General features: G+C 41.2%; 1 protein-coding gene across 2 annotated transcripts in view; it reads left to right on the forward strand.

Moving 5' to 3' along the window:
• The first annotated feature begins 809 nt into the window (after nucleotides 1-809).
• LOC117459683 (inositol polyphosphate-5-phosphatase A) overlaps nucleotides 810-16,353 on the forward strand; it is a 201,661-nt gene continuing 186,117 nt past the window's right edge. For both annotated transcript variants that reach the window (XM_034100754.2, XM_034100752.2), the window contains exon 1: nucleotides 810-1,310. In XM_034100754.2, coding sequence (XP_033956645.1) covers nucleotides 1,233-1,310 — 78 coding nt within the window. In that variant the 5' untranslated portion in view covers nucleotides 810-1,232. The remainder of the gene's footprint in view (nucleotides 1,311-16,353) is intronic.

Consider the following 16,353-nt stretch of genomic DNA (forward strand, 5'->3'; position numbering starts at 1 on the left):
CTAGCCATAAGATGCGTAAATGTAATATAAAACAAAAGTATGAAAATACACCCAATGAAAAATGGAAACTAAAAAAGGTGTACAGTATATAGCTTCCATTTGTAGTTATTCTCAAATGGCTGTTCCATTAACTACTATTAATGTAGTTAATGGAACAGCCATTTGAGAATAACTACAAATGGAAGCTATATACTGTACACCTTTTTTAGTTTCCATTTAGGAGGTTGCTGCTTGGATAAAATCCAATACATTTTCTTTCATTAAAAACATTCAGTCAACAAATCCTGGCGCCAGGGTCCACAAATATACTTAGAGATATGACGTCTAATGCAAGTAGACACCTTCCATTCAGTTTACCGCTGAAAAAAAGCTTAGTCCTGGTCAGAGAAATAGAAGATTGGTTGCATTTTGGCTAATTCTTAATTTACTCCTAACAACGACTGTTTATCTGCATGTAACCGAAGCCCACAAATATGTGATTGGTCAATACTTGCACTACAAACAGACTATAATGGAAATCAACATGTTTCACATACATCTTGTCCCATTGCTTTACATATCTTGCTTTTATCTATAAATGTTTTTGATAGATTATAAAGAACAATGGAAATAGTTGATCAGTTATGTAATCTTAAAACAATCAGAATTTGCGGTGGACATGCTGAAAAAGACAAACGCTCACCATGGGGCAGTCCAGTTGTGTCCGATAATGGGCACAGTGACGTTAGTCACAGAGCTGCTGTATTTACGGTGCGCTGGCCCTTTAAGACAGCCCGTGTTTCCATTGGCACAGTGACGTCAGAGCAGTGAAGGACTCCAGCCTATCCTCTCCAAACAGTGAAGGCAATGGTCCTGGCAGAGTGTCCTGCTTTCGGAGGGAGACTTTTACACTGTACGAAAGCTAAGGGAAACACTCGTCGCTGATGTGAACCAGAGCCCTCGTGCACTCGCCTTGGATTAAAACGGAAACTTTTACGATGGCTCTGAAGGTGAAAAAGTAGCATTAGAAGCTAACCGCCGACGGACCTTCCACTGCAAAGCAACTCCGAGTAGATGCACGGCCACTACTGAAAAATATGCTCCAGCCGAGCCGCCTGAACCCCGGATTCAGCAGCAGATTCCCCGCGTTATAACCAGTTTTGTGAGACATTCTCCGGGCTTCTGTTTTTATTTTTCACTCCGCTCCTTTCCTATAAAGTCTACTGTACGAGACCCACCTGCGAGAGAGCATTATGGCAGGGAAGCTGACAGCAGCGCAGGGAACAGGAATACTGCTGGTGACAGCCAACGTCGGGTCATTGTTCGAGGATGTGAGTGTTCCCTTGATACACGTTGTCTTTCACTGTTGTCTGTTCAATGTTGTGTGTTTATGTTCTTTTTCCATTCGGCCGTCTTCACGTTATGCTTAAATAACGTCTCAACTGGTCACGACTCGTGGTGTGTGTCAGGTCGGCAGCCCAAACATAAACCCGCCACGCACTAACACATGGGCCTCACACAACCATATAAACAAATATGTGTATGTGTTAAAGGTATGCAATGCCCCATTATGTCTCTCATGAGTATTGATCATAGCCTTATGCTGCAGTATAGTCCTAATGTTCTATGATCCAATGTTGGGCAAAGGTAAACACTACTGCATTTGGTATGCAGTAACAGTATAGCCTACCTAGTATGCAGAGGACACCCACCTTTTTAGTGTGAATCAAGTAAAACCAAACTTATGTAAGTCACATGCGTTTTTCTTAGGAATCCCAAATGCACCACTGTAAAGGTCTAAAATAAGTGTATTTATATGTGTGGTTGCTTGCTAGAATGAATATGTTTGCTTTTCACTGCATCACCGGAGATGTTACCTGCTGCTACACAGGTCATGTTTGACACCCTCTATATTTCGTGAATTGATCACAGGGCTGCCATGCAACATTTCCATATACAAGAGTAGGGTATTTTCTAAAGTAGACGGTGTACATAAACTATTGCATCTTTATGAGAACAAGCCACAATTAAATATTTACTCTAGATAAAGCAACTTTGCTTTGCCGAAGAACGCAAAGGCATACTCTGTGGAAAAATAGGTGTGTCGGGGCTCTTAAGGAGTGTCTGTGCAGGTTGTTATCATGCACTTGGACTCCTTGTTTTTTACGTCAGGCTGTAACTTGGTACCTAATGCTACTAAATATAGTGGGAACTAAGTGCTACTATGAAATGCTTCAAGTCCAAACGCTCTTGTGTCACTTTCAGTATTTCGTCAATACAGAGTCCCCCTCTTCCTCCCTCCCTTCACCCTCCCTTCAGAGCTGATCCAAAACATGAGGGAAGAGCGTCTCCCTCGCTGGAGTAAGCCTATTAATAGCCTGCCTCTCTCTCTCAAAAGCAGCACGCTTTTGGTGTCTTGTGGATCATTTTTTCTTCACCAGACTTCTCAGACGGAGCCAAAATGTGCATTAGAGCATGTTTTTGTCGTATTTATGCTCATATATAAAGTTATCTTTGGTCTGTATTGTGTTGACATCCCTTATGATGTATGTATGAGTTCTATCAATTCTTTATTTATGGCTTTTTAAGGCTTTTTCCGCGGCTATTAGGTCCATTGTACATAAGTCTTGTGTCATGACGGCAGAGCCTGAATCCTTTAAGGTCCCATATGAAATGCATCACGCCTTCTAAGGCTGATGGTATATCCCCATATCATCTAGAGTTTCATCTCTGAATGGAAAACATGCTGTTTACTTAGCTTATTGAAGTGACTTCGCTCCAGACTCCGTGTTCACAGCTCTTACACATGTAACCCCACTCTGTACAGCCTCAACATGCAGTTGTGGTGTGTTTGAACAAGGACAGATACTCTGCAAGAGTTGATTAAAGCATTTCATGTAAACTATACACAGAGTTTTTCCCTTGAAGGTATAGGTGACCTAAGTATAAACGGGATAATAATAATAATACATTTTATTTTTAGGCGCCGTTCATGACACCCAAGGACACCGTACAATTTACTAAATAAAAAATAAATAAAAGAAAAGCTAATGGGCAACAGAACAAGATAACATGGCTTGTTATTAAATCCAACATACACATGTTATTTAAAGATTCATTTCTTTGTCAAGTTGTGTTTGATCTTCCACAAGAAAGTAGAAGCTAGCTCCGTAGCTACTGTTGTACCACAAACTTATTTATAATTGACAATTTGACACAGTACTGTTGTTTCAGTTAAATGTGCCTTTCCCCCCTACGCATGTAGCCTGTAATTAAAACGGATCCTTTGAAGTTGTCTTTTCTGCAGTCAGCAATGTCCTTTAGCAAATTATAATTTTCTCTGACTACAATTATGAGATATTGTTTAAAGAACATTTAATGCGAAAGACAAACAGTCCTCCTCACGTTCAACTCGTATTCTGTTTGCTAGCTCTCTCAGCCATCCTCAGGGAATCTCATTATGACCGCAAGCATTCCATTTATGAAACAGCCATCAAGAGTAAACCATTATTTGCTTTTTGTTGAGTATCTCATGCTAACTCTCCCTGTGTGTCTAAAGTAAAGTCCCCCCCTCCCAATGACAGCTGGCTTATGTGTTAGCGACTTTACTTTCAGTGCGTTGTTTGGGCAGTCTAGAAACAAGGCTGGGTTCTGTGTCAGAATAGTGCCGGCGTCCTTTTCCCACTGCAACGAGGTGAGAGCGTATGCCACCGAATGGGGCCATCGAGGATACATGCTGCACCCAGCGCGTTTTTCCTGAGCGCTCCACGTTCTCTTGTGGCTGCTTCCGAGCCCTTGAAGGGGAAAACATCTCAACTTTTCCGAAAAGCGCTGGTGATGTCCTGAAATTGTAGGAGAAGCTTGTGTCTCTCAGATGTTTAATATCAATTAAACAACCAACAACGTATTTGTTTGGGCGGATCGGCTGAGCGGGCCCTGCATGTTGCCGCCGCTGAGTGTAGTAACGTTATGGTCAGATGTGGATTATCCTCCTTGTCGGATGACACTCGGAGCAGGCTCTGCCCCGTGCTCTACCAAGAGAAGATGCTATGAAGACACAGGGCCTTCGGTTTTTAATGGTAACCTAATTAAATGGAGCAGCATGCAGCCTTGCAGATTCCACATTTCGCTTGTAGGGTCTTTCAATGATGTTGTTGTACACTTTTATAATATTATTCTGTTCCATCTGTGGCAAAAACAAGCAATTATAGTGGACGTACATTGGCGCTGCTTAATTCCCCCGGAAGCAATACATTGTCTGTTTTGGAGATGCCTGCTCGCACTTTTGCTCAGTGCTGAACTCATTAAAACATGTGTTGGAACATTGGAAACTTCTAGAGCTTCAGATGAAATAATGTTGACTTTGTGCTGAAACGGATACGTGCAAAACTGCCTGCATGTGAAGATGGAGCTTAACCCTCCTGTTACATTCAGGTTCAAATTGACCCGTTTGAAAATCTACACACACACACACACTCACTCACTCACTCACTCACTCACTCACTCACTCACTCACTGAACGGGTCAATTTGACCCTGAACAGAAGAGGTGTCTCGTCTCTATTTATCAACATCAACCAATTGTAAAACAAGTTGGAACATTTTAAAATGAATTTAAAACATGCAAAACTAATGTATTTTATATGAAGGTTTTTCCAATGTAAAAAAGAAAATAGAAAAATGTGTTTGAATGTATATTTTTGGGGAAAACGAGTGACTTATTCTAATAATAAGTCACTCACTCATACCTCACTCAATCTGTGAGGGGTGAATAACACAATTGCACTAAATATTGATTTCATTGATAGTAATAAAAGGTACAAACTATGTAAAAAAAAAAATCTGGATTTTGGGGCTTCTGACCATTTTTGGATAATTAAACATGCACTGGGTCAAATTGACCCACGAATATTATTGCTGTTACAAAAACCGAATATAACGGGAGGGTTAAACATGCATTATCATCAGTATACATGAAGTCCTCCCAAGTCTTAGGATACTTACTCCCCCAGGCTTTAACTTGCTATCCGCTCCCACCCTGGAGACACAGTGGGAACGCACTGTGGGAGTCTCACAGGTTCAGCCTGTAGAACACAGATAGATAGATGAAGCTTAATAATGATTTTGCTAAACTTTCAATTGTTGTCAGTTGCCTGCTAAAGGCCATCACAGAGAAAAAGACTACAAGAGATTGAGAATGCAAGTGCACATAGTAAAAGTGAATCACTTGTTATAAGTCAGGACTGCGGCCGCACGATATGGATAAAATACTAATGTAGATTATTTCGACTGATATTACAATTCCGACTTGACCATTATCTTCATTATCATTCAAAATAAGATGTACTAAAAATGATATAGGGGAAAAGCTGCCACAAATGTATTGTATTTTTATATTTTAGGCACACATAAATGAAGAAAAGTATTTAAAAGAATTAACAGCTACAATAGCATTTCATGTATTTTTTCAATGTTGGCGCCAATTTCAACTGAACTACATTTTGTTAATCAATACCAATTGATCATGTTTGACAACCTGACCATGTGCCTTGCTTAAAAAAATCTCACCACCAAAGGTGATCAATAATTATTGATGCCAAAAAATGTAATTCAGCAAAAAAACATTTTAAAGTTATTATTTTATGATCATTGTTTTAATGAGCATTCTTACCAAACAAATATATTTGATTTGGTCTGTAGAATAATATTTGTAAGCCAGTGTATCTATGAAGCAGCACAATCCTTAGTAACAAATGTGTGTTTCCTGCAATTTGAATATTGCACTAGCCCGTATTGCGATTTCAATGAATTGCGCAGCCATATTCAGGACATCATTTAAATTGCACCAAGCTGTAGCACAGTGTAGGGGATGATGGAGTCTCTACATTAGTTAACCCAGTTGAACTCTCAGTGAAAGCTCCTGGCAGAATGTGGGCAACATGTTCAGGGAGTGTTTCCCTTTGGCCTGCGGTTTGTTTGTTCAGGTGGAAACCCTGCTGGATGGACTAAGGTGTCACCAAAGAACAGCACCATGACGCCTGAGGTGTAGGTCTTGTTTTGAGAGAGGATGGAGATATAGGCTGCGGCCCCACGAGGACGAAAACGGCTAAACGCATAGGATTAACGCAAACGCAATCGCAAACGGCTTCCGTCCACATGCAATAATTATCCGGATAGTGTCTGCCCACACGAGACCGCTCCGTTTAGCTCCAACCGCTGGAGAAGCTGCAGTACATATACAGGAGCCTGTAGGTGGCGCTGTAACTTCCTCCACAAAAGCAGCGAAGAAGAAGGTTGTCATGGTTGCCCTTCTGTTTATTCTCCGCGGTGGGGGCCGAGGGAACCGGGCAGAGTTTTTCGCCAGTCAACGTGTATTAAAGTTGAAATCTTCCGGACAAAATTATAAAAGTGCCGGTCAAAGGTCTTCTTTGTTATTTATTGAGCTTTAAAACAAATGAATAACGACTCTATATAATATAATGATAAAATACACGGAGCCTCTCTTTTTCCTCCCTCTCTTCGGACAGCGCCAGTGTCTGTCTCATGCAGCAGCTCATCCAGTAATCAGTGACCCAGCCGACTATAAAAATAAACATATTTATAACTAGTTTAGGGAGTTTGAGAGGTAATTAAAATAGCTAAGGGTGATGATCTGACTTGAAGTGTGTGTTTTGCTGCAGAGGGAGGAGCTGCAGGTGAGCAGAGCTGCGTGTCTCCGTCCTGTCAGATTAGACTTCACTCGCGAGAGAAAGATAAATAATCTGAATTCAGGGTGCAGTTTACTTTGACGTGGGGGTGAGCAGCAGAGGTGGGGAGAGGCGGGGCTATTGCCTCATCATTATTGCTGTAGATGTTGCACAAACAACTGTAGCATGGTCAATAGCGTCCGGAGCACGATAGCAACTCTGCGATCCGCCATTGTAGTTGTTGTTGGTGGCGAAACACTTCAGCACTGGCGCGGGGTAAGCGGAGGTGAGCAGAAGAGGTGGGGAGAGGCGGGGCTATTGCGCAATCACTATCAGTGATCTGAAAATGTCCGTATAGGGCGCACACACGGAGCTGTTTGACCCCCCCAGAGAGTGGCGTATGCATTTCTATCCACCTTGGGACCCGTTGTCGTTTCCTCAGTCGTTTAGTGCCATATTCGGTCGTCCTCGTGTGGCCGAACGGTCTATATGACACTAAACAGTAACGCAAACGACCGAATTCGTCCTCGTGGGGCCGCAGCCATAGTGTCAGGGTAATCTGCTGTATCAACAAACCAGTAACAGGAAATGACTCTTTAAAAGGAAAGTTTGGACGTTTAAATTATTTCTTAACTCTAACCCTGAGAATGTACATTTCAGACAAGCTTGTGCAGGTAATGCTTAACTGAAGTTGCTGGAATTGGAATCCAGTTATTTTTTTACATATTGTAGCACCCAACTCTAACCCTGAGAATGTACATTTCAGACAAGCTTGTGCAGGTAATGCTTAACTGAAGTTGCTGGAATTGGAATCCAGTTATTTTTTTACATATTGTAGCACCCAAAAATAATAAGTCATTCAGTTATTTTGACACACCCTGTGTGACTCGAGTTAATCATGGAGAAGTTTTAAGATTATTGTAAATATCCTAAAATATGACAGGAAAAGGCTGCTCACTATGAATGTTGAAGAAAGTGAAAAATAAAGCCTGATTTTGAAATTGTAGAAAATAAAGAACAGCCCACTTATTGGGGACGGTGATGGTGATCTCTGGTGGTAACTGAATCTGGCTTGTTGACAGAGATCAGATCATGAAACCAGGAGATTTTCCAATGGAAGGCTCAGTTGGATTAGCCGAAAATATGTTTACACTTTGACACACGCCAACTGCCAGTTTTTATATCCAACGATGTAAGCTTATGTGTTTGCGCTGCTTTCCAGGGATCACCATATTATCCTAATGTTGGCTTTCATTCTCCAGTTCTTTCATTTCAATACAAACTGGTCATTGGCCGGTGTCTTTCATTGATTACAACCACTGTTTTTGATTACATACACCTCTCTTTGGACTAAGCCAAGATACCTATATGTTGAGGCAATAGATTTATATTGTGTGTGTGTGTGTGTGTGTGTGTGTGTGTGTGTGTGTGTGTGTGTGTGTAGTATTTGAGAGGTTATACCAAAAGTACTCCTCTGCATCTCATTGAGGAGCAGTACAGTTGTATTTCCCCTGTAAACATGTGAAGATGTTACTGCAGCCAGCATAGAGGCTATATTTAGCCTTTAGTCACATGGTAGTGAATTCCCTAACTGAACAATGTAATTGAGCATCCAGGATGTGTATTTATATGTTGCAAATATGTGATAGCAGACATTGTGGTTAGCATGGAGGAAACAAATAATGGGTGTCTTTATGTCTAATATCAAGTTTCTTCTCTGTGTCCGGCTTTTTTGGCCCAAGTTTTATGAGGAGAAGCTGAACGGCCGAGACTGTGACTAAATACTTCATCTGACAGCTTGAGTTTGTGTTTCTTCCTCTGCCAAAGTCTGTTCCAGTGTGTTGCTGCAGGAGTGGAAAAGTTTATAAAAAGAAAGATCAGATGATGCTATTTCGGTTTTTCCCCCGTCCTGTCATAATACAGCATTAGTATTTCAAAAGGAAAATATCTTGTAAAAGGGCTGAAAGTCGCCTCCAGCAGGCGACAAAAAGTCAGAATTGTAAGTACAACATATTCTTTCCCAGTGTCTAGCTTCCTACAGTGACAGTTATACATCTAACAATGAATTGTTATGAAGGATACTATAAGGGTGCATTCACACCTAATAGTCCGCTCTCTGGTGCGCACCAGACGACAGTTTGTTACATTGTTTCATTTTTCAGAAGGTTCGGTTTGCGTTCACACGGGAAAAACTCAAACGGACTATAAACTTTAAACACAAGTCATGTGCTCGGAAATGCTGTTCAACCATTGGTCAGACATTAAGGGGGTACAAACTAGGGATCGACCGATATGGCTTTTTCAAGGCCGATACCGATACCGATTATTAGTAATCAAGGAGACCGATAACCGATATTTGGAACCGATATACATTTGCAGTAAAATCAGAAAATCTTGGTGTCAAAATGTAGAATAACACAAACTCCAACACAACTTCTTTGAAATGCATTTAAGCATAGCCTACATTATGTTTAATGAACTTTTACAACATCTTACAACTGGTTTCCTCTCTGTGCCCTTTTCTTTAGTGCAGCCATTTGCAATGAGACAAGAAGTGGGGCAGCAGGCTGACATGCTTAACTAACAATAATGCTTAATTTATTATATCAAACCAATGCCTGTCTGTCTAGCATAAAATCCCAATAAACTGCTAGCAACTGCAAAACACTATGCTAGCTAATGTTTTGCAAACTATTAAAAGTGAGGCTATTGCAGTAGACCTAACGTTAGACTAGTAGCCTCACTTCTAATATTTTGCTAAACATTTGCTAAATACATGTTGGCTAGCTAATGAGCTTCACATATCAACCTGAAAAACTGCGAGGCTTCACTCGCAGCCCCCCCTCCGCACCACAGTTCCGCTGCAAGACGCTGCACGCTGACTGACTTCCCCCGTCCCTGTGTAACTGGGAAGCTGATAGAATTAGATCAATAGATTGTGCTGTTTTTGCAACTTCAGCATACAGGGGATTGGGATGTTTATTGAACTTCGGCTTTCAACTGATTTACCTTCGAAACACATGTATGGCTCTGCCGCTCAGCGCTGCTGCTTGCCTCTGTCTGTGTCTGCGTTCTTCGCACCTGCCTGAAATCTGAGAAGGACCCGCCTCTATGGCTGGCTCCCGCCCGGAAAATCTTCAGTGTTGATTGACACTTCAGTAATAGCCTATCAGATAGCGCTGTGGGCGGGACATTGCTCGTGTACAGAGAGTGGTGACTGCAGACAGAGAAACGGCCGCATCAGAGCCAAAGTGTTATCGGCAATTTTATAAAAAAAAGGCCGATACCGATAATCGGTCAAATGATGAATATCGGCCCCGATAATCGGCCTGGCCGATAATCGGTCGACCCCTAGTACAAACGCAAATCCCGGCAATTTCTAGCGGAGCCTCCGCCATGGAGCATCGGCACTTTCGGCAGGTTATTCTCATGCTGCTGTTAGTCTGGAGATCAACAGACATATGATTATATAATCAGACAACGTCCGTTAAAAAACATTATTACATGGCTTTGTTGAATACTCGATTCTGATTGGTCAATTCAAAACACGTGACACGTTTTTAATCCAGAACAGACAGACCGCTGTCAAGGATTTATTGACCGTTGTTAAGGACGCTCACATCTGCACAAGGAAGTCCGTTCGATTTAACTGTATACAGTTTGGCTGAAACTAACTGACAAGACAAGAGCGACAAGAAAACAGCAGAGAAGTAACGGGCAGAAACCCTCCTTTTTACGCAGCGGTCCAGACATAGGTCAGACGGTGACACATATTCAGTTGCCAGTTACTTTGGCATTAGGGCAGGGATATCTAGATACTTCCCAAGGTTTGACATCATGAATTGTGCTACTTTTAAAGCAAGCAACGATTTTTTCAAATCTGTAATCAAAAAGCTCCTCAAAAACGCTATCGAAGCAGTTCCTGCCGTTGCTACGTTAGTTCAAACAGTAACAACGGACTATTTTTCTTAGCGGATGCATGTACATTTAAATACTTTAAATCAATAGTCTCGACTCGTCAGCAGCAGCTGATCTCTCTCTCCCGTCAGATTAGACTTCACTCGCGTTTATGTCCATATCGATCAGATCCAGCTAGTTCTAGCTAATGATAGGACTACCTGCTTATTAAAAGACACCTAAACAATTAAGTGTCGCTATGCAACCGGGTGAGGCCACAAAGTATAGCGCAGCATGATGCATTTGTTTACATGCCCACCGGAACCCCGAGGCATTACCAACAGATCAACGCACAATCAACCCACACAGGACATCTCTTTCTCCACATTAAGTGTTAGACATTATAATTGACTATTCTTGTCTGTCACATACTCTTCTTGTCTGTCACATAAGTGGCGCAACTGAAGCGGTATTGCGCCAAAGGGAAATTATTTTGACTGGACATTTTGACCAAAGAGATTTTGCCGGCTAACGGGAACTCTGACGTCGCCATTTTGTGTGCTTCGTGGATGCGCTCGGCTCCTCTCGACTGCTGCTCGGGTCTGCTCGGTCAGCTTCCGGATGAGGAGGCATTCGTTCGATCAACTTACAGTAGATAACATTACAAACATTTTTAACAGGGGCCATAATAGTGTAAATAATGTTTGTTTTGGCAGTTATAACTGAATGTAATGTTTTCTACTTTTTTACATCTGGGAAGGCATTTGCCTTCATCATTAGTCGTTTGTTGCAGCCCTAATTACAAGCACTTTTGTTCATGTGTAATCTATAATAAAATATAAAATTATAGTTGGATCTTTGTATCTTCTTATTATTAGCAGAGAAAATGTAATGTTTTTACAACAATATACAATTAATCCTACCAATATAGATGGGAACCGGGTTGGGGGGTCCCGAAAATATTTCCAATACCCAAGGGGGTCCCGACTGAAAAAGTTTGGGAACCACTGGTTTATGGGATTTCGTATTCGGCCCTTACTAACAGGTTTTCCCGAATCTCATTGTCCCCCCATTTATATATTTCAGTTTTTGTGTTAAACCCTGCTCCTTCACCCTTTGGTGTTTGTTTTCTTCTGGTTTCACACCAAACGTGATGGAATCCTCATCAACACGCCTACTTGCTCACCGGAAATTCTTCGGATAATGACCAACTCTATTCAATCAGACATTACACATACTTTGTACTTAGATGCTGCCGCGGTAAAGTCTTTTTAAAGAGCCGGTCTAAAGGTTTTGGCAATTGCGCTATAGAGCTGCTCCAGGTAATGTGTAGGTCATTTCAGGGTTGCAGTCCTTCAATATGCAAAGATGAATTGTGCTGTGCCATTCTTTGAAATGACTGGACCTTCATTCGTTTGAATTTAGGTTCAAAGAGTTTTTATCTGGCAATACTTCAAAAATGAATCGCATTACTTGCCTCGTTTTCTATAAGGGGGTTTACAATGTATGATTGTCGTTGGCATTGTTCATGTGTTTCGGCTTGTTTGAGATGTTTGAGTTTTCCTTACATCAGATTAACCTGATGTCGGACTTCTTGCTGTTTTTAGCTGATAATATGGTTGCACACATTTCCAACAGAACTCAATTCCCTCTGCAGATACACCATGTCATAAATCCCTAGCAGTTATCATAGTTCTCATAGTTATCATAGTTGTGTGTTTCATTAGTCCAGATGTTTCTAGTTTATCCTTTATTTAATGATAATCCAATCCTGAAGCATCTGACACATGAAAATACATTGTTGAAGGAAGAGTCTCACTGTATTATATTTTAACTGTACTATGTATTATTTTATTGCCCTGTACTTAAATAGTGTTTTATAATTGTTTGTGTGATAGAGATTATGCAATGTGTTTGGTGTTTGTTGATTGTTATGTACCTGCCTAAGGACTGCAGATGGAAATGAGCTATTAGCTCAAATCTGGCATAATTCATCAATCAATCAATCAATCAATGTTTATTTATATAGCCCAATATCACAAATGTTACATTTGTCTCAGTGGTCTTCACAGTGTGTACAGAATAGTGCTGGGGGGAAACGATTATTTCGAAAATGATTAATCGGGCGATTATTTGATCGATTAGTCGACTAATCTAACGATTATTTTTCTGTTGTTCAATTCATAAAAAACATAATGTAAAAAAAACGTAATGTACATTTTTTTTTTTTCACGATACTGTGTCTCAGGGGATCTTAATATTTAACAAACTATTAATGTGTTATACCAGATTAACGGAAATAATCTCAGCTAATTGACGATACAAACCATGTTTACCAAAACAAAACACAAGTCTCATAAGAAGCATCTAAATGACCCATGAGCGAAAAATGCTAACGGACATTGGCACAGAACTCAAGATAAAAGTACCCTTATTACTTATCGTAGCTGCACATACAAGATATCCGATTAAAGCTGAGACTCCACAGATTATGTAGGTATATAGTATCATCACTGAGTGATCCGGACTCGCGACAGGGGAAGCAAATACAGTCATCACAACACGTACCTTTACAGAGCTTCTAGGGAGATCGTCTCACCACCGTAGCTGTCAATCTGATCAAAAGACGTGTTCAATGGCATTAAAATGAGAAAAAACGCGGCTGAATCGGTTAATCCATAGGTTTTTAACGTCTATGTATAAAAAAATGATTGAATTTATAATCCATAATTCCATTTTTATGTAAAAATCGGAGAGCAAATGCTAGCTGCTAATGGTAGCCACCACAGCTAGCTGCCACTTTAAATGTTCCAACATAGCCGTTGTGCTTGTGTGATATGCCAACTCCATTTGGCAAAGAGTGCAAATGACAATATCTTTGCGTTTTGCACTAACTTTAAAATATTCCCATGCTGTTGAAGACCTAGGGCGAGATGTTTTCGTTTGAGGGCTTCGTGCGCAATCCTGTGAGGAGGAGGTGGTAGCCGTTTCAGTCTCCATTGTGTTTGAAGTGCGATTGCGAACTGCTTGTTGCTTTGTTTACACACCCACGTGTGTGTGTGTGTAGCGACGCGTCGACGCGGAAATATGTCGTCGACGATATTTTGAAGTCGACGCGTCGCTACAGCACTAGTACAGAATATCAGTATGACAATACGACACCCTCTGTCCTTAGACCCTCACATCGTACTAGGGTTGCCAGAAACTGACCATGATCAAAATCGATTATTCGGCAGCCCTGGCGAATAATAATCGATTATTCGACCGAGACTATAGCGACTGTAGCGAATATTCGAATAATCGAATAATCGCTGGCATCCCTACATCGTACAAGGAAAAACTTCAGAAGAAAACCCACAGTTTAAAGGGGGAAATGGGAGAAACCTCAGGGAGAGCAACAGAGGAGGGATCCCTCTCCCAGGACGGACAGACGTGCAATAGATGCCGTGTGTAAATTGAAAAGATAATACATTTGCAACATAGGTAGTCCAAATGTTTGGAAATGCATGTGTGTATAATAGGAAGATGAATCCACGAGGATATCCATCCAGGACCGATGATCCAGGACCACAGCCACGACTCGCGATCCAGGGCTCGCGATCCAGGGCTCGCGATCCAGGGCTCGCGATCCAGGGCTCGCGATCAGGACACAGGACCGCAGGATCATCCATGACTCCGGATCCCGGCGTATATAGACACCAAAAAGAAAGACATTTGGGGAAGCTGGGTTAATCGGAACATGAGTACACAGGTATAGACAGAGAGAAGGAAGAAGTAAGATGTCCCCCGACAAACTAAGCCTATATCAGCAAAACTAGGGGTTGAATCTAATCAGCCCTAACTATAAGCTTTATCAAAAAGGAAGGTCTTAAGCGCACTCTTAAAAACGGATAGGGTGTCTGCCGCCCGAACACAAACTGGAAGCTGATTCCACAAATGTGGAGCTTGATAAGAAAAGGCTCTGGCTCCCATTGTACTTTTAGAGATTCTAGGAACAACAAACAACCCTGCATTCTTGGAACGCAATGCCCTAGTAGGATAGTAGGGTATAATGAGTTCTTTAAGGTAAGATGGCGCCTGCCCATTAAGGGCTTTGTAGGCGAGAAGAAGAATTTTAAATTCTATCCTGTGTTCTATAGGGAGCCAGTGTAAGGCAGCCAGAACAGGAGTAATGTGGTCCCTTTTCCTAACACTGGTTAGTACACGAGCTGCAGCATTTTGAATCAGCTGAAGCGACTTGACTGACTTCTTGGTACTCACTGATAATAAAGAGTTACAATAATCCAGCCTAGAAGTAACAAATGCATGGACTAGTTTCTCTGCATCGTTTTTGAGGCAAGATATGCCTGATTTTTGCAATGTTACGTAGATGGAAGTAGGCGGTCCTTGAAATTGATTTTATGTGGGCGTTAAAGGATAAATCCTGATCAAATATAACACCAAGATTCCTTACAGTCTCACTGGAGGCCAAATTAATGCCATCCATAGTTAGTATATCTTTAGATGATTTGTTTCGTAGATTCTTCGGGCCAAGTACAATAACTTCAGTTTTGGTCGTGTTCAACATCAAAAAGTTTAAGGTCATCCACGTTTTTAAGTCCTTAAGGCAGTCTTGAATTTTATTTAGATGATTAATTTCATCAGGCTTGATTGATAAATATAGTTGAGTATCATCCGCATAACAATGAAAGTTTACAGAATGATTCCTTATAATATTGCCTAACGGAGACATATATAATGTGAACAAAATAGGTCCGAGCACTGAGCCCTGTGGCACTCCATGGCTAACTTTGGTTTGCGTGGAAGATTCATCGTTAACACGTACAAACTGAGAGCGTTCAGATAGATAGGACCTAAACCAGCCTAAAGCAGTTCCCTGTATGGCAACTAAGTGCTCTAGTCTTTGCAATATGATATCATGGTCGATAGTATCAAATGCAGCACTGAGATCGAGCAAAACAAGAATAGAGACAAGTCCCTTGTCTGAGGCTATTAGAATGTCATTTGTGACTTTAACCAGAGCTGTCTCTGTGCTATGATAATAATTCATCTCTTCTCTTTTCTGAGATAATAATTCATCTCTTCTCTTTTCTGAGATGAATGTATTTGTATGCATGGTCCTTGTTGAAATAAATACATAATAATGTATCCTCAGGCCTCTGTTTTTATGTACCTTTTTTGGTTTTGTAGTTTTTGTGGCTATTTTTATGAGCTGTGTCTCCCAGGTGCTGAGTCAGGTCAGCATGCCCCAGAACACAGCAGAAGAGTCTGCTCAGGCCCAAACTAGCAGAGGTGTGGAGATGGTCATGTTGCTGATGCTGAAAACCATCTGTCAGGTCCAGGTCCCCAGTCAGTTCCCCCCGTCAGGTAAAATAAGCAGTCACTCACTGAACCAGACAGGAAGGTTTATAGTGTGGGTCTCTCAGGGGAAATTACGCACTCGCAGACATATATGTGAATCTAAAGACATATAATAATAATAATAATAATAATAATAATAATAATGGGTTCCATTTATAAAGCACTTCATATTTGAATTCAAATCCCGAAGTGCTATATATATATAATATATATAACATGAGACAGGGACTTTACTGTGGGTCGACACGGCCAACTTTTTCCAGAGTTCATTGACCCCTGCTCAGGAGGATTTGATAATTGATGTGTGAGCAGAGCGGGACAATAACCAGCCAGGCCCCGTTGGGCCCAGATAAGGAACTGGGATAAGGGTGGGAGTGTCGACAAGCGAATCTTGGGTTCAATCCAAGAGCCATACATATCCAGGATGGGAA

Source organism: Pseudochaenichthys georgianus, chromosome 15 (genome assembly GCF_902827115.2).
Source record: "Pseudochaenichthys georgianus chromosome 15, fPseGeo1.2, whole genome shotgun sequence".
Taxonomy (NCBI): Eukaryota; Metazoa; Chordata; class Actinopteri; order Perciformes; family Channichthyidae; genus Pseudochaenichthys; species Pseudochaenichthys georgianus.